The 21,882-nt window shown below is 40.7% G+C and overlaps 1 protein-coding gene across 1 annotated transcript; it reads right to left on the bottom strand.

Annotated features, from left to right (window-relative positions):
- Nucleotides 1–2,250: 2,250 nt before the first annotated feature.
- Nucleotides 2,251–18,160, bottom strand: KNSTRN (kinetochore localized astrin (SPAG5) binding protein). Its single transcript, XM_036239542.1, has 9 exons — nt 17,952–18,160; nt 17,644–17,738; nt 10,406–10,538; nt 9,571–9,618; nt 8,648–8,753; nt 8,334–8,427; nt 6,999–7,054; nt 5,730–5,804; nt 2,251–4,904 (listed from the first exon to the last, which is right to left on the bottom strand). The coding sequence occupies exons 1-9, from the start codon at nt 18,158–18,160 to the stop codon at nt 4,773–4,775; spliced, it is 948 nt and encodes a 315-aa protein (XP_036095435.1). The 3' UTR covers nt 2,251–4,772.
- Nucleotides 18,161–21,882: the final 3,722 nt, after the last annotated feature.

Raw genomic sequence — 21,882 nt, 5'->3', positions numbered from 1 at the left:
CTTTATCGTTTATTCCTAGCCAAAGCCTCCAGACTCTTTTTGAATTTGTTGTACAGTGGGTAGGCTGGGATCCCAAACCAGCTTCTGTCTGGGAATGGGTTGCAAGCTGAAGTTCTAATATCCCAACTTCATAATTAATTCTCCCTCCCCCCGCCCCTTTAAATTCCTTTCCCCTCCCACTTCCACCCCTGACCTATGGATGTTACCGGTTCTCCCTTAAGAACTGGATCTCTGAAGGCGGGGCGTTCTCTCCCACACTTCATGCACTGGAGGGAACGGGCGGGGTGGGCACACCAGGGCTATGGGCTAATGTTCGTGGCTTCACCGGGGGCGTGAACTCAGGACCTTCTGCGTGTCAAGCAGATGTGCTAACCGCTACACTGTGGAGCCACACCTATAACTAATTCTTATTCTGTCATCTCGTTCAAAAACCTCTATGTAGATCCCTTCCCTCCATACCCTTCTGCCATCAATTGATTCCTGTAGTTTATATTTCAAATCCTTCTTTATACCTTTGTCATCATGGCCCTAACATCTGATTCCTATCTGTCCTGATGTCCCGGACTCCATTCTCTTAATCCTCTCAAAAGTTCAGAAATAGACAAATACAGTTTGCAAACTGGGAGTACTCAAATCAAAACATGGAATGAGGCTCAGGGGTATATTGTTATAAAGAAGCTTATATGATGAGAAAGTGTTACTGAGCTGAACTGAACCAAACAAGGGTCCGCTTGGCCAATGTGCAGCAAAACCAAACACTGAACATCAAGGTTTGCAATGGAGAAATTAAAGCTGTTTTATTTGCAAGGTGCCAAGGAGAATGGGAAGCTATCGCTTAAAACTTGAATACCCCAATGGCTTGTAATGAAAGGTTTTAAAGGCAAAGATTGAGGGTTAGGGGTTAGCGGGGACTGCTGGTATGCATCACTGGTGGTTCAGGTTTGGCTTGGAGAGCTTTGGGACTTGGCCATTTATGATAAAATATGGTAAGAGGCTTTTACACCAGATCTTGCACAACAGACCCTTTTTCTGCAAAAGTTTCCTCATTTCCGGTCATGTCCTAGTCCTTCGGCTCTGTGAGGGGGATGAAACTTTGGCTCCGGATGTAGCTGGTCAAAGTTCTCTCCTCTGCGCTTGCTCTGGCTGTGACTTGCTGTTTTGGTCTGCTGACTGAAAGACAACTCAGTATTTTGTTAGAAAAAGGATAGGACCACTTTGAGTTGGTTCTACGGTTACAAATGCAGCGACTGTTTATTCTTCACAGTGACTGGTTATATTAGAACTTTCAGTGGTTATCTTATGTCAACCTTGAGAAATAGTTCACGTTTTGCTTATAATTTCCTAAAACAAGCAAGAAATGACCCAGGTCAAGTTAGTCTTGTACAATAAGCTAAATTAAGCGTTGTTCATATGACTAAACTGGCTATGTCTGTTAATTTTCAAGGTTGGTATTTTTGTTTTTTTCACACTGCCATCTATCTTTAACACCAATCAATGCCAGATTCATTTTTCTAAAACATTCATTATGACGAATGTCTGCTCAAAATGTCTCAGTGATTCCTTATTGCCTAGAGTTGTGGTTCCCAGGCATCTTTGGGCAGCAAACTCACAAGAATGCCATGGGATATTTTAAACTTTTGGGGGAATCAGTGATACTTGACATCTCTTAGATAACATGTGAACTACTTAGCTTGAAGTAGGTCAGTTTCAATATTAGATCACACCACATTCCTTTTAATGTCAAACAGGGGAATGAAGGCAGTAACATCCAATTTGATTCTAAGGTTTGAGAAATTAAGCAGTGCCCAACGTCCCATTAGTAAATAAGTGTAGTTATTTAACAATGAAATATATAAACAATTTTTTCTTTAGATTTGTGTATTACTTTTCAAACAAGTATTCAATTTTTAGGATATAAGTACTTATTGTCTGGATATAACTACTTGGAGTAGAACTGTTAGGTATTTCTTTCGGTGTGTCAAAAAATATTACTGAGATACTAGCAGCATCATGAACTGAGAAAGTTTGGAAACCTCTGGCCTGAGATGATAAAGACCTATACTTCTTAGCCTGGCATTCAAGTTCTTCGAAACTTCTGGTAACACCATATATGTCCCACCCCCACCCCCACCCCCACCCCCACCCCAGCCAAACCCTCCCATTATTCCCTGGCTCAAATTTTTCTCCAATACTTGCTTGTTTAACCTTGGGAGAATCAACTTAACTTCTCCAAGCATATCTCCCCAGCTGTACAGAGAAGCAATAGGGCTTACCTTTAATAATTGTAATGGATTATATGAGAATGTACATAAGGAGAAACATAAACATCACATATGGCATATTACAAGTGCTCAATTAAGTGTTGGACATAAACGAACCCCTCTCATCTGAACCCTCTCAACAAGCCCAACCAGTATTCTTACTCGGTTCTATAACTGGATATTCCCTTTTCTTTTTTCTTCAATCTTTCATTTTATTTTATCCCTAGAGGTTTCAATGATCCCCTCCTTGGGTTTGATTAATTTGCTAGAGCACCACAGACTCGGCAAAACATTTTTACTAGATTACCAGTTTATCATAAAAGGATATAACTCAGAAACAGCCAGATGTAAGAGATGTGCATGTGGGGACAGGACATGCCCTCTCTGACCATGCCACTCTCCTCAAATATCCATGTGTTCACCAACCTGGAAGGCCCTCAACTTTCTAGCTGGCCTTTCCAAATGTTACTTTTCCTTCAATCCCATTCTACCTCCATCAAGCCTTCCTCAAGCAAACTAGCCCATAGTTTATTAACTCCTATAGGATACAACTATCATCACACAGCCTATTGTATTTTTTGTTATTTAACTTGTATATTACCTGCACATTTTGTTTCACCAAATAGACTGTAAGCATCTTTGAGGTTAAGAACGTCATGCTACATAAAGTTTCCTATAGAATCCAGCAAAGTAGAGGGTGCAAATTGCTATCTGCTGAGTTTATGTATAAATTTGGTCAGGCTCCCGATCAGATTAAACACCCAGAACACAGTTACATGTATAATAGGCAGATGGAGCAGTAGAGGTTGGAAGGAATAAAAGGCAAGGATGCACAAATGCTGGCTGGTGGCACAAAGTCGAACTGTGAGGCAATGGCCTCTTGGTGAGACCAGGCCATGAGAGAACAAACAGGGTCTCTACATTGGGAAAGATGGGTAACAAGACATTGAGATACATTCCTAGGAGTTAACTAGGGAGGCACGATAAGGAGGTGAGGATCCCACAACTGAGTTTTTGACTCTCCAAGAAGGAAGTAGAACTTATGGCAGGGGCCAGAAAGGGCAATTAAAAATTTACTTGGGGGACTGCCCTTCTATTTGCTAGATAGGATGCTGCCTGATTCATAAATCACTTAAAACAAATTAGTTCTTTAAAAAAATTCATTTGGGTGAACTATCTTTTAAACTATAAACATCCTGGAAATAGGTAGGAAAAAAAAACCATTCGGCCCTTCTTACTGGCAAGAATTAGCTGGGTTTCCACCTCAAAGTATTTGGGACATAACCAACTGCATGAATGTTTGTGTGTGAAGGCTAAGAATTTCAGCCCTGTTAAGCTAGGCTGGGAGCATTACTTGGCTTGTTGGCATGGCTCTGGGTAGCCACAGTAATGCTGAATGGTGGGGGGAATTAGGTGAAGAAAACCTGGGAGGTGCAGAAAAAAATGGGCCTTGGCCAAAGCCAAAGCCTGCCTGGTTTCACTAAGAAACCAGGTCGTGCCTTTGGTAAACCAGGAGGGTCGGCCTGGTTAAGGATCCATGGGGGCCAGGTCCACGCACGGTTGGCTGTGTAAAGCAAATAGCAGGTACATAACCATGCCGAGGAATGAAGGAGAACACAGGCAGCTAGTGCCACAAACTTGGTGGACAGATTCTGGCACCCACTGCCACAACAGGGAATACCCTCAGAAGACTAATATTCCTGGAAGATGGTGTAGGGGTGGAGCAGGTGAGTAAGCACAGAGTACTTAATGAGTGGAAGAAAAATATTCTGGGTAAAATCAGTCATGAACTTGTTAGATTAGCTCAATAGTATTCAGTGAACATTTTTAGGTTAAAAGCCTATTTTCATCTCTCAATGTTGTAATCCGAATAGTGACAGAAATATTTATTTTAAAAGTAGTACTTTATAAAAAAACCGAAGTGATTTTAGATTAAAAGCTCCATGGTGTATTGTTTCAGGTAGGTGTTATTGCTATCTATACCTTTACCCCATTTATTAAGCCATTTCAAGTAACTTCATGTTCATAAATTTACGATGAGGTATAGAGCCCAACCAAGAAAGAAAAGAATGTGTTCCAAGTTAGAAGAGAACAGCATGGCTCCTTAACGATGTCTCCTGTGGAGCACCTGTGCTCCACTGTACAATTAGGGGTTAGGGGTTTCTTCCCACACATCCGAATGTGAAGTTTTGGATCTTCTGGCTGTGGCTGGTTTAGTCTCTTGGTTCTAATGGTGTGCCGTTTTGTTGCTTAGGAGTTGATCCAAGGTTCCAGTCCCCCCTCTTGTAGAGCTGAATACGTGCATGTGAGGTTCAGAAGAGCTGACCAATCTGAAGGTTGTGAACACTTGTTTAAAAGAGGAACCACCACTCCGGCATAAACTGTCCTTAACTCTACTGCAGAAACTTTTCATTCTGCGGATGGTGAGTCCTAGAAGACCAAGAGGCAGATGTCCTTTTCGTGGCTTCCTCTAAGAGTTTATGAGGGAGCCAAGTGGCCACTTGCTTTTTATCACATTTCTAATAGCTGCTCCATTTCCTCAAGAGCTGTTGTAAAATCATTTACTTGACTGTTACACAAGGTCTGCTGTTCTAGGAACCGAGCCCTCTCGTCTTCTTTCATCTTCAACTTTACTTTTAAAGCCTGAATTTGGAAAGATATTCAAGAAGAAAAATAAACAAACAAACAAACAAAAAAACCCCAAAACACACAAAGCTTTGACTCCCCCCTCACCCCGGGAAAGAACATTATGCTTCTATTCCACTGAGAAAGAACACAGGAATACTGACCTATTTTCTATCTTAGTTTTGTTTTATCTGTGATTTTAGGAACTGTCCCTTTCTACTACAGACTCTTATATCTAAACTGGAATGATGAAATCCTCTAGGATTCAGTTTTATATCCCATGATTCACCCAAGCAACCCAAAGCAATCCAGACCCAAGAAGCTGGGTTTTCTATTACAGGTTTCCATGAGGTATAAAGTTTCCATAGCCTAGATTTCACACAGGTCTCAACTTTCAACTCTGAGCAACCTAGTATGTTCCATGTTGCCTCATGCCCTGCAGATGTGAACATTTCTAAGTCTTTAGAGCAGAAAAATAAAAATTGTTGAAAAAATAAATTGGTGAAATCACATGAAGTCTTGGAATTTAGTTAATAGTAATGCATCAATGTTGGTTTCTTAGTTTTGACAAATGTACCATAAGATAGTAATATTCAGTGAATTCAATTCTCTGTGTTATCTTTGCAACTTTTCTGTAAAACTAAAATTATTACAAAATAATTTATTAAAAACATTCTTTTCCATCTTGGTTGGGCTCTATACCTCATTGTAAAAACAAACAAACAAACAAATAAATAAGAACGAACCCTCCACAGATCTACCTATTGTGGTATGAAATGATAATCTTGCCTCAGGGTGAACTTGTTAGATTAGCTCAATGGTATTAGCTAATGTCTGTCTCACCTGTAACTCCTCCATCTGCCTTTTGGCGGTTTCATTAAAAAGCTTCAGCTCATCTTGCAAAGTTTCTAACAGCAACTAAGAGGAAAGTACAATGTAGTTACAAATCTTTATTGAAATGTGAACATTTTCTTCATATAAACCAGTCTCTTTGAATGAAAGGAGAAATTAAATGATTGCTAACATCTCTTCTGTTCAGTCATTTGCTGAGCATCCAATCACACGTGCTGTGTCTGGAGCCATTTTGAGAAGCCATTATGAGGCACTGAAGAAGTCACATAGCTAAAAGCCATGCTATGGCTGATGAGTTTAAAACAATGGTCACCTTGGTAAGCCTCACAAAGTCACCTTGTAAGGTAATGGAATGTTATACTACCATGGAAACAAGAACATGTAGGATCTTATGTAATTGACAAGCATTGTTTTAGATATGTATGGTGTGCTTTGCTATGGTAACGTGATTGATTACGGTATTCAAAAATCACATAAAAAGGCTATGCTAAATAAACTCGGGGTTGCAGCTCTGACTGTATGCCCTCCCGGAAAGATCTTTCCTGTCTTCTCTTTTTTCCCTTAGGCTTCACCCCCCTCTTTCAGGTACTGATTGACTTTAGCCAGCTGGCTCTGGCAATGCTGGGCTGTCTGCTGGGCACCCTATAGAGAAACTCAGTTCACTGGATGGACAGATTACCCCACTTCCATTGGCTCTGCTACAAGGCAATATGAATAAAACATAGTAGCCATTGAAGGTGTGACTAATAACCTAGGAGAGCTGAGGAAGGCTTCCATATCTGGTATTCTATGATTCTAAAATGACAACTGATCTTGGAGAAGAGATAATAGAAGCTCAAAAAATGTTCATCTCAAACAATTACTTTCCTACTTCAGGGAACGAACCAAGAAGGAGCCAAATGTAAATTCAAGCTGGACCTTTGCATCATACAGTTTTCAGCAAAGGAATAAGGAGAAAAATTGGTTAAAGTGTAGAATAGAATAGAGAAACCAGAAAGCTATCTATACAGGTCCATCCTATTATGTGTTTTAAAGTAGTGTGTTTTCAACTCAGACTCACTCATATTTTGTAAGCACAAAGTCACCTGCCAAGTAAAATAAGCTATTCTGAGTACACATTCATTGCTCCTCTTCCACTATCCTGGCTAACCAAAGGCTGCTTCTTGGGGTCTACTGAGCATATGGCAATATGGCAGAGATCTTAAAGTTGCAGAGCCCAACAGTCACTTGGCCCTTGCTCACTCGCACCCATGCCCTCACCATAGAGTCCGTGTGATCCGTGGTGGATTCCTGCTGTGATGTCAGGGTCTCACTGCCTAAAACGGATGGAGACAACAAGGTCAGCCTTGCTTTGGGAGCTGTACTTAAACATAAAATAAAACCCCTCCAGAACAAGCACAGGAGTTTTCACGAGGGAAAGTTCTCCACGTAGCTGCTCCCTCTTCCCCTTTTTCACCTTGGCAGGGTCATCCATGCCTGCTCTCCAGAGCTACATCTGACTTTCTTCCTCTCTAGGTTTGCATATGGCCACCCAAAATTCATTCTGCTTTCTCCTTAGCTCAACAGAAAATTGCTCCAAAGGAAAAGTATAGGTTGGATTTTTTTGTTTACAAAACACAAAACTATTTTTAAAAGCTTTCTCAGGCCTTAAAACATTCCTTAATTGTCGGGAGCCATTTTGAGAAGCCATTATGAGGCACTGAAGAAGTCACGCAGCTAAAAGCCATGCTATGGCTGATGAGTTTAAAACAATGGTCACCTTGGTAAGCCTCATAAAGTCACCTTTTAAGATTATGGAATGTTACACTACCATGGAAACAAGAACATCGAGGATCTTATGTAATTGACAAGCATTGTTTTAGATATGTATGGTGTGCTTTGCTATGGTAACGTGGTGATTGATTATGGTATTCAAGAATCACATAAAAAGGCTATGCTAAATAAACTCGGGGCTGCAGCTCTGACTATATGCCCTCCCGGAAAGATCTTTCCTGTCTTCTCTTTTTACCCTTAGGCTTCACCCCCCTCTTTCAGGTACTGATTGACTTTAGCCGGCTGGCTCCGGCACTTAATTCGAAGAAGCCTGGGCCCCTTCCCTGGGCAATCTTAGGCCCCTCGACTCAGCCCAAGGCCCTCTTACAGTCTTCTTTGCTATAGACTCTGTAAAGGGACAGAGTAAGAACCGGAATTACATTTTAACCACTGTGATTCTGCTGATTAACCCAGTTTAGGAACCCTTGAAACAGTATCATCTCTCTCGCCTCACCTGGGAAAGTTACCTGTATTTTCTCTTCCTTGAAAGAAATAAAATATTTCTGGTCTAATTTGCAAGGTCATACTTTTTGGCACCAAACGAATGGTATACAGTGTTCTGTTAAGAAAGCAATAATCCTCTCATGACCACTGAAATTCTGTTGGTCAGGCACAATCAATATCACAAGAGAACAAAAAGGAGCTCCCCAAAATCTTTAGGGCTTTGCTAGGCAACCCCTTCACTGACTGGGCCAGCTGCTCCCATGCTGAATTCCTGATATATAGTACAGGAGGGGGCATGTGCACTGATTCCTTTGAAGGGCACCATGTGCTGTTTATTACCTGGGTTGAGGCCCTTGCTCTCCAAAATTGCCAGACAATTGTCCTGGAACTTCTCCAGCAGCTCCACCTTTTGGGTCAGGTCCTTCAGCTCTCCCTGTTGGGGTGCCATGTAGACAGATCAGGCCTGTCCCACTCCTTAGGGGTGGTCTTAACTTCCCTTGCTCTTGGACAGCCACGGCATGAGCCTGGTGTCTTCAATCTCTGCTCTTGGGCATCTGGGCATTACAAGCTTGCTCCCACCTGGGGGGCTGTCCCTCGGGATTCCACATGCAGCACCCAGTGCAGCTGATGCAGAGGTCCAGTGGGTCTCTTACCTGAGTTTCAGTCAACTTCTGGTGCAACTGCTTGTTGACAGCCTCTAAGAGCTGGTTCTTATCCTTGAGCTCTTCCTCTGATTTCTGCTTACTCGGTGGTTTGTAGCTGTAATGATAATTGTTCTTACATGAAGACATAGAGGGGTTAAGAGTATGGGTTATGGAGTCTCACCAACAGGGGTTCAAATCTTGGCTTCATTACATAGTAGTATATGACCTTCAGTGAGCTGCATAACCTTTCTGAGGCTGTTTCCTCATTTCTAGAATTAGGATAATACCTACATCTCATATTATTATTGTGAAGGATAAGAATTACATGTACAATTCTGAGCACAGCTACTGATACATAAATAATAGTCATTATCATCATGAATATTAAACTTTTTTTCAAAATCCTCAATGTCCTTCTTGATAGCATTGTTTTCAGAACTTTTAAGACATGCCCAGATGTGGAATTAGAAAGTATTTCCACAAACTTTTCAGCTTATATTATTCAGGACTGCAAAATGTCCAATGGTCCTCAAAAAGAGAAAGATGGACCCTTCTCCAGGATTTTGCCTTCACCAGCACCTGTACCACCACCAGAAACATCATCTTGAAATCACTAACCACATGCAGACCCTCCTATCCTGAAGGTTTCACACTCCTAGCGATGGGACATAGCTGGGCTAAATTTCTGGTCAGTAGTGGTCCTGGTGTGGAGCCCAAAAAGCTTTTGTCTGGCACTTAAGACTGTAGCATCACTGACCTTGCTCTGACAGTGTTTCTCAAACCTGGCTGTGCCTCACCCCTGAAAATCCCATTCAGATTTCCAGGGTAGCACCCAGATTGTAATGCATTAAACAAGTCCAGGAATGATTCTGATGTACTTGAGATCCACTACCCTAAAATGGTGGCCAAATTTCACTTATCCTGATGTTCACCTCTTTTTGACGTTCTTCTTGATGGCAATATCTGCAGCTTTCACCTGACTAGAGAAGCAAAAACAAAGAAATCAGGATGTTGACTTATTATGGTGATCATTTTGCAATATATACAAATAGTGAATCATTATTATATACTCTTGAAACTATAATGCTGTATGCCAATTATATCTCAATTAAAAACAACAATAAAGGAATCAACCAGAGAATCACAGTATGTTGTTAGGTGTGTTGTGAAGAAAGCAGAACAAAGAGCCTAGTTTTTTGAGGGAAAAAACAGAGACTACATACAATGCAAAAAGCACAAGCTTAAGAAGCTCTGAGGGCCCACGAACTTTTGTTTTGGTCCAGGCAATTGAAAAAGGCTTATTAATAAGGAATGAGCTCCCCTCCTGACCACTTCAACAACATGCTCAAAATAGCGTGGCTATCTCATGTCAACCTCACTTATGTGGGGACTGAGCACTGGGTGGAGGGACACACACACACACACTGGACCAGACTGTGCTCAGACCAGCAACATAGATTAACAACTAGCCCCTACTCACCATGACACCCACTTAGGGCTGTTGTTTGATCACAATAACGCTATTTGTATACTCAGAGCAAGTGGTAAGAAAGAATATTTCTTATCATAACCTTTGCTGTGCCTCTTCAGAGCTAATCAACCTACAGGGTCCTGACGAACTTGTCAGCAATGCTGCACTAATCTGGGTCAATGACTACAGGCTAATTGTTCAGGTGTCTTGTGCTCTCAAAAACTCTATTTTCTAATTCTTGGTACTGAGCAATTTCTACCAAGATGTTCTAACTGGATACCAATGATCTGACTCACCCCTTGTCTCGTCTTGATTTGATGATTTTTGTAACATCATTCTCTGAACTTCCTGAATGAAGAAGTCTGGAAACATCGACTTCTTTGGACTTAACAGGTAACAGGCTCTTAGAAGTGGCTCGAGCTTGTGCGTCTACAATGGAAAATAGGATGGTGAAACCTCAAGCATTGTGACCCAACAGCTTTAACTCTATAATAAACAGCACTCCATTCTAAGCGATTAGAAACCTGTATTTCATTCTGGCCAATCTCAATTTGTGAATATTAATTCAGAAGACATCTATGCTAAATGTGACAGTGTAGTGTTTAAAAGTAGCTAAAAGCTGGATGACATATCAAACTGAATGACCAGACGTATAAATGTGAAAGTGGAGGCTGATATAAGAAGTGGGGAAGTTAGCTGAATCCTTCATCAAACACCAGTGGAATCCGAAAACCTTGTTAAGCTCCTAAACACTCTGCACGCTCTCCTAAGGCTACTCTCAAGCTCCTTTGAGTTTCTCTTTTAACTACTGCTTAGTTGTTTTAACCAGACTGTCTCCCTAACTACTCTAAAATGTCTCTGTATCCCTAGTGCTTAAGAGAGCATCTAGCATACTAATAGAGAGGTTCAATACCTGCTTGGGTTGTTTCACAGACCATCTCAAACTACCTCTAGTCTTCTTTCCCACTTCCATGCTGATTGCCTTTACTATGAGGCCTTTTAATGTTTATCCATTATTGTGTTTAGAGGTTCTCTATTTGGCATTCTGTTCTCATCTTCTTGCTAGGCTATTGCCAGACAACCAGAGAAACAGCCCTGCCATGACACCCTTCTTCCCCAGAGATTATTCTCTCCCTAGCTCTTATGCTGCCCTTCACTGCACAATGACTTTGCACCATTTATATTCCATACCACATTCAAGTAGTAACTTGTTTTGGAGTCAAGCATGCACCTGCCTCCCCGCCCATTCACAAACACACTTTTCTAGTTTACACTAACTTTCACTTTGTTGACTATAAAATGGCACCTTCAAGCTTAACCTAAATAAGGACCCAAAACAATGAAATTAAGTTGAAGAAATGAGGTACAAAGCACCAGATCACAGGGATTAGAAAATTTTGTATTTGTATTTGACAAAGATTTTATTTTGATTACTCTAATTGCACAACAGTTTAGAATAAATACAATTTCTCGGGCTGACAGATCATTTCATTTATAGGTATACTCACTGGGCACTTACACCTATTTTCCATACTCTTACCCACAAAGCAAATATTAAAAGAGTTCTTTTTGAGGTTTCTGTCTGAAGCAAAAGGTAACTCTGGGAGAATGTATCTATCTTCTCCTCTCTCCATAAAACCAAATCTTTCTCATGTACAAAGGTATTATTAGTAAATTGATCAAAATTAACATCCTTCATTGACTGGAATTAGTTCCAGTAATTCGTATTTACTAGAACCTAAGGATTGCATTGTAGGACAAATTTAGCAGGATTTAATAGACTGCTAAATTAATAAAATGAAAGCTGCTAGGAAGGAAATTGGATGGCTGATGTTCAAGAAATGGAAGTGGACTTGTTTTTCACTGATATTGTTTTCTAACTTTGGATTTTTTTACATGTGTATATGTTACCTATAAAAAACTAAAACTTGAAGTAACATCAGCATCATGGCTGAGTAAGAAGGCTTCTTTGTTTCTTACCTTAAATTTACAAGTCGGACAACTATAACTCACCCAAGGATCCCCTGCTCAACACACAAACACACCTGAAAGATCCACGCATTGGGGCATCTGAAAGTGGGCATAATGGAACGAGTAGGGGAGGCAGAATGGGGGGAAGGATTGTGTTGGCAGTTACCATCCAGTGCTCACCATGGCTCCAGTGAGTGTGGTAGCAGTGGGGAAGTCAGGTTGCAGTGTTCACTACAGCCTGTAGTGTAAAAGGGGCAGAAGCAGTGTTTCTCTGGGGAAAGGCATCTCCCTTCCCCTCTTCCCATTGTGGAAGACCCATATAGAGGTGGCTGGGAAGCCTTAAACAGTACAGCTGTGACACAGAGAGGAGGGGAGGAACCATGAAATCAGTTGTCTCCCTTGCCCACCCCCCCCTCACCCCATCGGAACCAGGTAGAGGCAATGTAGAGGCCTCCAAAAACACAGCAGGGCCAGTGACCACTAGTGAGAAGAAGGCTGTGCTGGGAATTTGCAAAACCAGTTCTCTATCGCTTGTCGCATTCTCCTCACCACAGTGGTGATATCCCATAACTGAGGTCTCCTGGTCACAGAGGGGACACCCACCATCCCAGTGGGTATGCAGCATTTTCCTTAACTGCAGCGACACTGCTCCACCATGATCCAAGTGGTGCAAATAGTGCAGGTAAGAGAAAAAAAATTACCCTATAACACCACCAAAAGACAGTACCCTACCTATCAACCTCCTGAATAATTGAGAGCAAAACAGTATCTAAACAAGAAAAGAGTTCACTAACTCAAATGTACAGAGGAAACAATTCATCAAATACCATAAATAACCAAGGTAACATGGGAGCACAGAAAGAAAATGTTAAAGTCTCTAGAAACCAAAGTCAAAGTCACGGAAGACTGTGACTTAAATGACAGAGAATTTAAGATTGCAGTTATGAAGAAGTTCAACAAAATACAAGAGAACTCAGAAAGGCAACTCAATGAGTTCCAGAAAAAAAGCAATGAACAAATGGAGTAACTTACCAAAGAGACTGAAACTATAAAAAAGAACCAAACAGAAATTCTAGAGTTCAGCTTCTAGAGTTGAAACCTAGAAGTGATATATAAAGGAGAGAACTAAGAGTTGAAAGGAAAAAAAATGAAAGAATTCTACAAGAGCCATCCAATTCCATTACAAAGAGAAACATAAAGATAATGGGAATGCCAGAACAAGAAGAGGGAGAAGGGAACAGAGAGTTTACTCAAAGAAATAATTGATGAGAATTTCCCAAGCCTATGGAAAGAACAACACTTTAGGCCAGAGGAAGCTAACAAAACATGTAATTATATCAACAAAAAAGGCCTTCTCCAAGATGTAAAAAATTAATGACAAAAAAAAAAAAAAAAAAAAAAATCTCAAGGCAGCCGGGGGAAAAAATACTGTAATCTACAAAGGAAACCCTGTTAGATTATCATCAGATTTTTTTTCAGTAGAAATATTACAAGCCAGGAGAGAGATAACTATTTAAAATACTGAAAGAAAGGAACCAGCAGCCAAGGATAATATATCCAGCAAAGTTATCCTTTAGAGAAGAAGAAATAAAGGCTTTCCCAGACAAACAAAAGCTTAGAGAATTTACCATCACAAGACCTGCATTAACAAGAAATGCTGAAAGGAGCTGTTTTACCAGAAACAAAAAGACAAACATTTACGAAACTTTTGAGTAAGATGACTAACAGAAAATTGCAACTCTACTTCAAAATAGAATAAACAATTATCAAGTTTAAAGAGAGGAAAAAGGGCATTGAAAAATAGCTATAACTACTGCAATTTGGTAACAAAAGCACAACATAAAAAGAGACAATTTGTGACAATAAAATCATAAAAAGGGAGGAGGAAAAGGAACGGGTACAGGTGAATAAAGATAAGAGGTAATCAGAAGAAGGACCATTGTATGTATGAAACATTTTACACAAACTTAACGGTATATACAAAATAAAAATCCAGAGCTGAGACATAAAATATAAAAAGAGGAAAAAATCAGAAATCATAGAAAACCAAACTAAAAGAGCAAACAGAATCACAAGGAAAAAGAAACAAACAGAAAACAACAACAAAAAACAAAGAGAAAATAAATCCTCATATATCAATAATCACCATAAATGTAAATGGACTGAACTCACCAATCAAAAAGCACGGAGTAGCAAGATGGATTAAAAAATAAGACCAAACTATATAGTGCCTGCAGGAGACTCATTTCAGCTCCAAAGATGAACATAGGCTTAAAGTGAAAGGGTGGAAGAGAATATTCCAAGCAAATGGCATCCAGAGAAATAATCAGGTGTAGCAGTACTTATATCAAGCAAAATAGATTTCAAGATAAAAAAGGTAACAAGAAACAAAGATGAACATTTTATAATTATAAAGTGGGCAATTTATCAAGAATATATATATTAATATATATATTAATATATATTAATATATACATTCGACCTGGGAGCATGAAAACATATATAGCAATTACTAACAGACCTAAAGGAAGTAACTGACAAAAACGCAATTACAGTAGATCTGAACACCCCACTCACAGCAATGGATAGATCTTCCAGACAGAAAGTCAATAAAGAAATATCAGTCTTGAATTATACACTGACTTAATTGATATTTACAGAACTTTCCATCCCAAAACAACACAATACACAGTCTCAAATGCACACAGAACTTTCTCAAGGATAAATCACAAAACTAGTTTCAATAAATATAGGAAGACTGAAATCATACCAAGCATATTTTCTGACCTCAACAGTATGAAACTGGAGATTAACTATAAGTAGCAACCTGGCAAAACCACAAATATGTGAAGAATAAACAACATGCTACTGAACAATTATTGATTGGGTCAGTACCAAAGCAATCCTGAGAAAAAAAGAACAAGGTTGGAGGTATTACACTGCCTGACTTCAAATTATACTACAAAGTGACAATAATAAAAACAGTATGGTATTGGCAGAAAAACAGACATACAGACCAATGTAACAGAAATGAGAGCCCAAAATAAACCCATGCATATATGGACAACAAATTTCCAACAAAGGATCCCAAAACATACAATAGAGAAAGGAAAGTTTCAACAAGTGGTGTTGGGAAAACTGGAAAGCCACATACAAAAGAATGAAACTAGACTGCTATCTCATACCATTAACTCAATGAATTTAATACTTGAGCATAAGATCTGAAATAAAAAAATGCATAAAATAAAATATAAACAGTAAACTTACGGACCTTGGTCCCAGAGGGGTTTTGTGAACTTGACTTCAAAGGCAAGGGAAGTAAAAGCAAAAATGATAAAGCTTCTACATAGCAAAAGAAACCATCAACAAAAGGGCAACCAGCTGAAGGAGAAAAGATATTTGCAAATCATACCTTCGATAAGGGGCTAAATCCGAAATATATAAAGAACTCAGACAACTCAACAACAACAAAGAACAATCCTATTAAAAAATGGGCAGAGGACCTGAATAGACACTTTTACAAGGAAGACACAGATGGCCAACAAATATATGAAAAGATCCTCAATGTGACTAGTTATAAGGGAAATGCAAACCAAAACCACAATGAAATACCACTTTACACCTGTTAGAATGGCTATAGTCAATAAGACAAGATATAAGTGTTGGAGAGGATGTGGAGAAAAGGAAACCCTCGTACACTGCTGGTAGAAATGTAAACTGGTACAGCCATTATGAAAAAAAAGTACAGAGGTTCCTCAAAAAATTAATAGAGCTACCATACAACCCAGTAACCCTCTTCTGGGTATCTATCTGAAAAATGTGAAAACATTTATTTGTAAAGATATATGTGCCCCTATATGCATTACAGCACTGCTTACGATAGCCAAGACATGGAAACAACCTAAGTGTCCTAGACTGATGACTGGATAAATAAGATGTGGCACATATATATATATATACCATGGAATACTATTCAGCCATTAAGACGAAACACTGCCATTTGTGACAATATGGATGAATCCTGAGAGTACTATGCTAAGTGAAATAAGTCAGATGGAAAAGGACAAGAACTGTATGCTTTTACTCATATGTGGGGTATAAAACAAAAAGCAACAAATGAACAAACAAAACAAAAAACCACATTCATAGATACAAACAACAGAATGGTGGTTACCAGAGGGGGAGGACAAAAAGGGTCAAATATATGGTGACAGAGGGAGACTAGATTTTGGGTGCTTGCACACAATAGAGTATAGATGTTGTATTATAAAGTGGTTCACCTGAAATTTATATAATGTTATTAACCAATGTTACCCCAATAAATGTAATAAAAAACAAACAATAAAACTTAAAAACAACCTATCTATGGTCAAAATCAAAACAAAAGACCTGGGAGATGGCCTAAAAATGTTAAACTATTGAGGTTACATATGATCGATCATAAAGATCGAACAGGGATAGAAAGCAAAGAGATGAAAATTTTCAGCTTGGCAGGGGAGAGCCAGTACTCCCCACTGACAGAGGGACACTGCTCTAAGTGGTGTCAACCTTTTTTGGCACCAGGGACTGGTCTTCCTATGAGAATCTAATGCCTTATAATCTGAGGTGGAGCTGTGCAGCCCCGTTCTTAACAGGCCACGTACTGGAACTGGGGGTTGGTGACCCCTGCTCTAAGGAAAAGTCAGTAGGAGATGACACTTGGCTCCTGATCTCCCAGCTACTCCTAGGCTCTTTTAATGCCAGGATTATCATTCAAGTGTTCTGAGGCAACATAAGCAGGACAACCCTCTAAGCCTTTAGAGAAAAGCCTATTTATTTCACAGATCAATTCTGCTACTGCGCATCAACCAGCTGCATGGAGTCACTGAGAAGCGATCTTAAACAGCTGCGTCAAAATCTGATGTTTGAAGCTTATTCTGTGCTATAATCTCTAGATTAGGCAGCTGGACACCTGCTGACTTTAGGCAATGACTTTCAACCACAAGCCAAGTAGCATAAAGCAGGACGGGAAAGCAGTAAAAAATTTAAATGTATTTTTTCTCGTTTCTCGAATGTTCTAGCTAGGCCTGACCCTCCCCCTCTCTTTTCACTCAACAAATGTTTATTAAGAATGTACTATACGAGAGACACTGTGCAGATACAAATGTGAACCAGACATAGTAGAAAACCCTAGCACTGTCCCCCTTTTTTGCTTCTCAAATGACTCTCTCCTCCCTGACGACAAACCCAGTCCCCCTCCAGATAGCCCAACTCTGGAAATAAAACGGTTAACAGTTTAAAAAGAGATCCCTAGTTTAATGGGAACAATATTGTGGAACAATCAGCAGCTTAAAATAACGAAGGCAGCACGGTTAGGTTTGCGGGAGTAGAGGCCCAGGGCGGGTCTAAAATCCTACTGCATTGCCCTTACCGTAACTCCCATCATAAACCTAGACAGCCAGGTTCTGGGGAAGTTAGCAGGTTGTCAGAGCCGATGGAATGCCCTCTCCCCTGCCCAGGCCTCCTACTCTGGGCCACTGATTTGATCCTCCAAACTCCGCCAGAGAGCGGCGTGAATACTCACCTGCGGGTGGGCCGCTGCTCAGCACAGAGGCGGGCTGTAGTGTGTACACGGTCTTAACCACGCTAGTCATAGTGACGAAGCGGCAAGGCTGGGCCCTGGAAGGTGCAAGGTGAATGTTACCTCATGGTGGGCCATTCTCTCTCCACCCCGCCCCCACTTCGCTTCTCCAGCAAGTGAAGAGCCCGGGAGAGCGCGACCCAACCTGCCCCTGCTCCAGGGAGGAGTCGGGATAGTTAAATTCCTCCATTCCCAGCCTATCCCGTCCGCCCTCCACATCAGCCCAGGCCCCCGCCCCAGGAGAGCCGAACCCAGTCGCCAGCAGCTCCTGTCCGCAGTCTTTGTCGCTCTGATTCAAAAGACGCTCCACGGCAACTGCCGCAATGCTGCCCGGGTCTGCCGCCTGTGTTTCAAATGGAAACTTCCGGTGGCCGGGTGGGAGGGGCTGCAATGCGCATCTCGTAGGCGGCCATGTTGTACGGAAGGCACTGCTGTGTGCGACACCTTCGGGGGCTGCCATGCTGTACGGAAGGTACGAGCTGAGATGCTAGCCGAAGCTTCCTGGAGGTGGTTGTTGGAACCCCGGAGTCTGGGCGGGGGAGGAGAGTGGTGCACCTTGCCCGCCTGATGGAGCTATGAGCCATCGGCGTCACTTTCTGGGCTTGGGACGGAAACGCAGTCACGTTTAGAGTCCATGTCACAATCCTTCTCTTACTTGGTCTGTGATTGTCTGGGGTATAGCATGATGCCTCATTGTCAAGAGCAAAGCATATTTGGATGGGCATAAAACTACACATTGGAGGATGGAGAGTGGCAGGTGAGGTTTAAAGAGGGCTATGGGCTGAAATACCTGAGGCACCTGGATAACTTTAACAGCAGTTATCCAGATTTTAAGCAGAAATTTAAAGCTACTCCTAGCGAACAGGGCAGAGTTCTCAAGCATTTAATTCACTCATTCACTTCACTCAACAAATATTAATTTTGTACCTGCTATGTGCCAGACCACTATGTAAATGGGCTGATGGGGTGCGGGGCAGCAAATTCAATACTGATCTTGGCTCTGCCCTTCTGGAGTTTACAATCCAGGAAAGAGTAAATGAACAATCACATGAACTTGTCAATTATATCTCAATTAAACTGGACAACAGCCAAATGAATATATATTTACCAAATGTAGTAAAACTATGAAGGAAAAATACAATTTGTAATGAGATAAAAGCCGGGAAACTTAATTTGAATTGGGGATGCAGGGAAGACATCTGAGTGATGTCTGATTAACAAAGGACCGGTGGAATTAATCCAGATGAACAGTGGGGAAAAGGGGAGAAATGAAAAGCCCTAAGGCTTGTATGGTTTTTCTCCTAGAAGAGGCTGAAGGATGAAAGGAGAGGGGTACAGATGAAGCTGGAACAATGGCAGCCTTTGTAGGCCAAAGGTAAAGAGATTAGGTTTATCTTAAGAGTAATAGACAGTTATTAAAGTATTAAGGCAGGAGAGTATTATTCAAGTTATATTTTAAAGAGCTCATTCTGGTTACCCCAGGGGGAATGGTTTGAAGGGAGTGAGAGTGGAACTAGGGAGACAATTGGGAAGCTACTGTAATCATTCAAGTGAGAGATGTTGGTGGTGGTATTAGTGGAAATGGAGAGAAGCTGACACATTTTAAACAGCTTTTGGAGGTGGAATCTCAGGACTCAGTGCTAAACTGGAAGTAGGGTCTGGGGTAGGGGGATAAGGAAGACAGAGATCTTAAGGATTACTCCCAGGCTTGAATAATTGTGTAGATTGAGTCACTATTTTGTTTTGGGAGAGACTGAGAATTTAGTAAACTTAAAATGCCTTTGAGACATTTAGGTATTTAAACTATCAAGTAGACAGTTGGAAATGTAGGCTTTGAGCCCAGAGGAGAGTCTACATTGGAGATACACTCTTGGGAGTCACGGGTATATGGACGCATGTTCATCCACAATATTAGATGAGATCACAAGGGAAAAAGTGTACAGAGAGCTTTAGGGCCAAGGACAGAAACAGCAGTGTTTGGAAGGTGCGATAAGAAGGTGCCAGCCAACAAATCTGATAAAGAGGTGCCAGAGAGGTGAGAGAAAGAAAAAAAAAAGTGGCATCCTAGAAGGTCAGAAGAAAGAAGTGGTAAACTGCTGACAAAGGGAGTGGTAAACTATTGAAAATAACAAAGAGCAAACAAGATGGAAAATAAAAAGGGTCCATTTAATTTAGCAACAAAAAATCATCGATGAGTATGGGAAGAGAAATTCTGGTGGAGAGGTTTGAGTGGAAGCCATGTTGAAATAGGCTGAAGAATGCATGAGAGGTAAGGAAGCAGAAATGGCAGGTATAGACTCTAGAGTTTGTGAATGGAGTAGAGCAATTGGGCAATAACTGGATGTGGGTTGTGGGGGATCACGAAGATGCAGATTCTAGTTGATATATGTGCTGATGAGAATGAGCCAGCTAAGAGGAAGAAATGGTTGCTTCATGGAGAGAGTGGGGATGATCAAAGGAACAAATTCATAGAGAAAGAGGGAAGGAAGGTGGGAGCTAGAGCAGCATCTTCAAATTCTTTTGTTCATGTACCCCCACAAAATAATAGAACAAAAAAATGTACCCTCTCACCCATTTTTAGTTGATGCCTAAAATTTTCATAATTTTAAATATTTATAAAGGATATACTTTTTACCTATTATATATTATATATAATCTTATTCATTTCTAAAATTCTATTTTGACATTTCATTTTGGATAATTTCCTATGTCTTCAAGTTCACTCTTTTTTTCTGTAGTGTCTAAACTGTCTTTAATTATATCCAGTTGTGGTGGCTGAAAAATTGACTCTTACTGGAAATTACTGTTTGACTATTACTATGGGCACATAGGCCTTTGATTATAGGAACATAACATTCTAAACAAGCTTTCTGCTTCTGTTACCCCGCTTATGCACCTGACCTGTGAGTTGACAGGTAGTGAATAGAAGAAAGATAGCCCTTTGTTGTTTAGACAGAATGAAGAATGGGATTTGGGCCTTAAAAACCCTGTACCTCTACATTTCGGGGCTGCTGAATTTGGGGTCTGCATACCCCTGGCAGACTCAGCTGGCGTGTTTCCTATAACTCATTTGAGTTCTGGTGGTCTGTGTGTCTTTCGCAGGCTGGCGGCTACAACACAGTGATTATTTTTTTTTATCTCAGACATTTTAGTTTCTATCTCTACAAGTTTAATTTGGGTATTTTAAAAATAGCTTCTAATTTTCTATTTAGCTATATAAACATATGGAATACAATTATAATTGTAAGGTAAACGTGTGACAAAGGTCCCGGACGAAAAGAGAGGAGAGGCCCCTCAAGGCCTCTGGAGGCCGGGGGACACAATCTCCTCCAGGGTTTCGGCACCAAATGTAAGGTAAATGCGTGACACGCCGAGAGAAGTTTTAAAAGCAAGTCTTTATTGGTAGGGGGCTCCCAGGCCAGGTTCTCTGGTCCAGAGAGGAGACGGGCCAGAGAAGTCGCCCCCTGAAACAGGAGGGCGTAGTTTTTATAAGGTTATGTGGGGTTCGAGTATAGAATGGGGAATGCCAGTTGAGCATCTGGATCAGGGTGGTGACGATCAGGGGATTAGGGTGGGCCCTTGTCCTATTCTGATGTCAAACTGGGAAGCCTCCAGGCAAGCCCCCCCCCCCACCTAACAATAATAACTGTTCTTGATGTCCTTATCAAGTAATTTTTATATAAGTATCAGTTCTGGGTTGGTGTCAATTGATTTTCCTCCTCACTATGAGTCATTTATCTGCTTCTTTGCATGATAGGTTTTTTTTTTTCTTTTACATTTTTAGGTGCTAGTTATTTTTGTATTTCTGTAAATATTCTAAGGTTTGTTTTGGGATGCAGTTAAATTATTTAGAAAGTTTGCTCCCTTCAGATCTTGATTTTAAAATTTGTTAAGTGGGAATGAGCAATATTTAAACTAGGGCTACTGAGTTCCCACTACTGAGGCAAAACCCTTCTGAGAACTCGAACCAATGCTCCATAAATTATGAGGTTTTCCAGTTTGGCTAATGGGAATAGGCAATATTCTATCTGTGTGTGACTATAGTAGCTACTATTCTAATCCTTGGCCTCATAAATCCTGGGTGGTTCTTTCCTTGGCTTCAAGTAGTTTCCTCACACTTAGATGATGAGCAGTGCTCTGCTGAATACCCGAGGGGGTGCTTTGCAGATCTCCAGAATTCTC

Source organism: Rousettus aegyptiacus, unplaced genomic scaffold (genome assembly GCF_014176215.1).
Source record: "Rousettus aegyptiacus isolate mRouAeg1 unplaced genomic scaffold, mRouAeg1.p scaffold_m13_p_3, whole genome shotgun sequence".
Lineage (NCBI taxonomy): Eukaryota > Metazoa > Chordata > Mammalia > Chiroptera > Pteropodidae > Rousettus > Rousettus aegyptiacus.
The sequence above is the reverse complement of the archived record's forward strand: the minus strand, read 5'-3'. Positions and strand labels throughout refer to the sequence as shown.

Excerpts from the sequence above, each read along its gene's own strand:
- KNSTRN (XM_036239542.1), bottom strand. The coding sequence starts at position 18,160 with ATGGCAGCCCCCGAAGGTGTCGCACACAGCAGTGCCTTCCGTACAACA. Across the intron at positions 9,619-10,405 it reads AAATCAAGACGAGACAAGGG|TCAGGTGAAAGCTGCAGATA; the intron begins GTGAGTCAGATC and ends TTGCTTCTCTAG. Across the intron at positions 4,905-5,729 it reads GGCAGATGGAGGAGTTACAG|GCTTTAAAAGTAAAGTTGAA; the intron begins GTGAGACAGACA and ends TTCCAAATTCAG.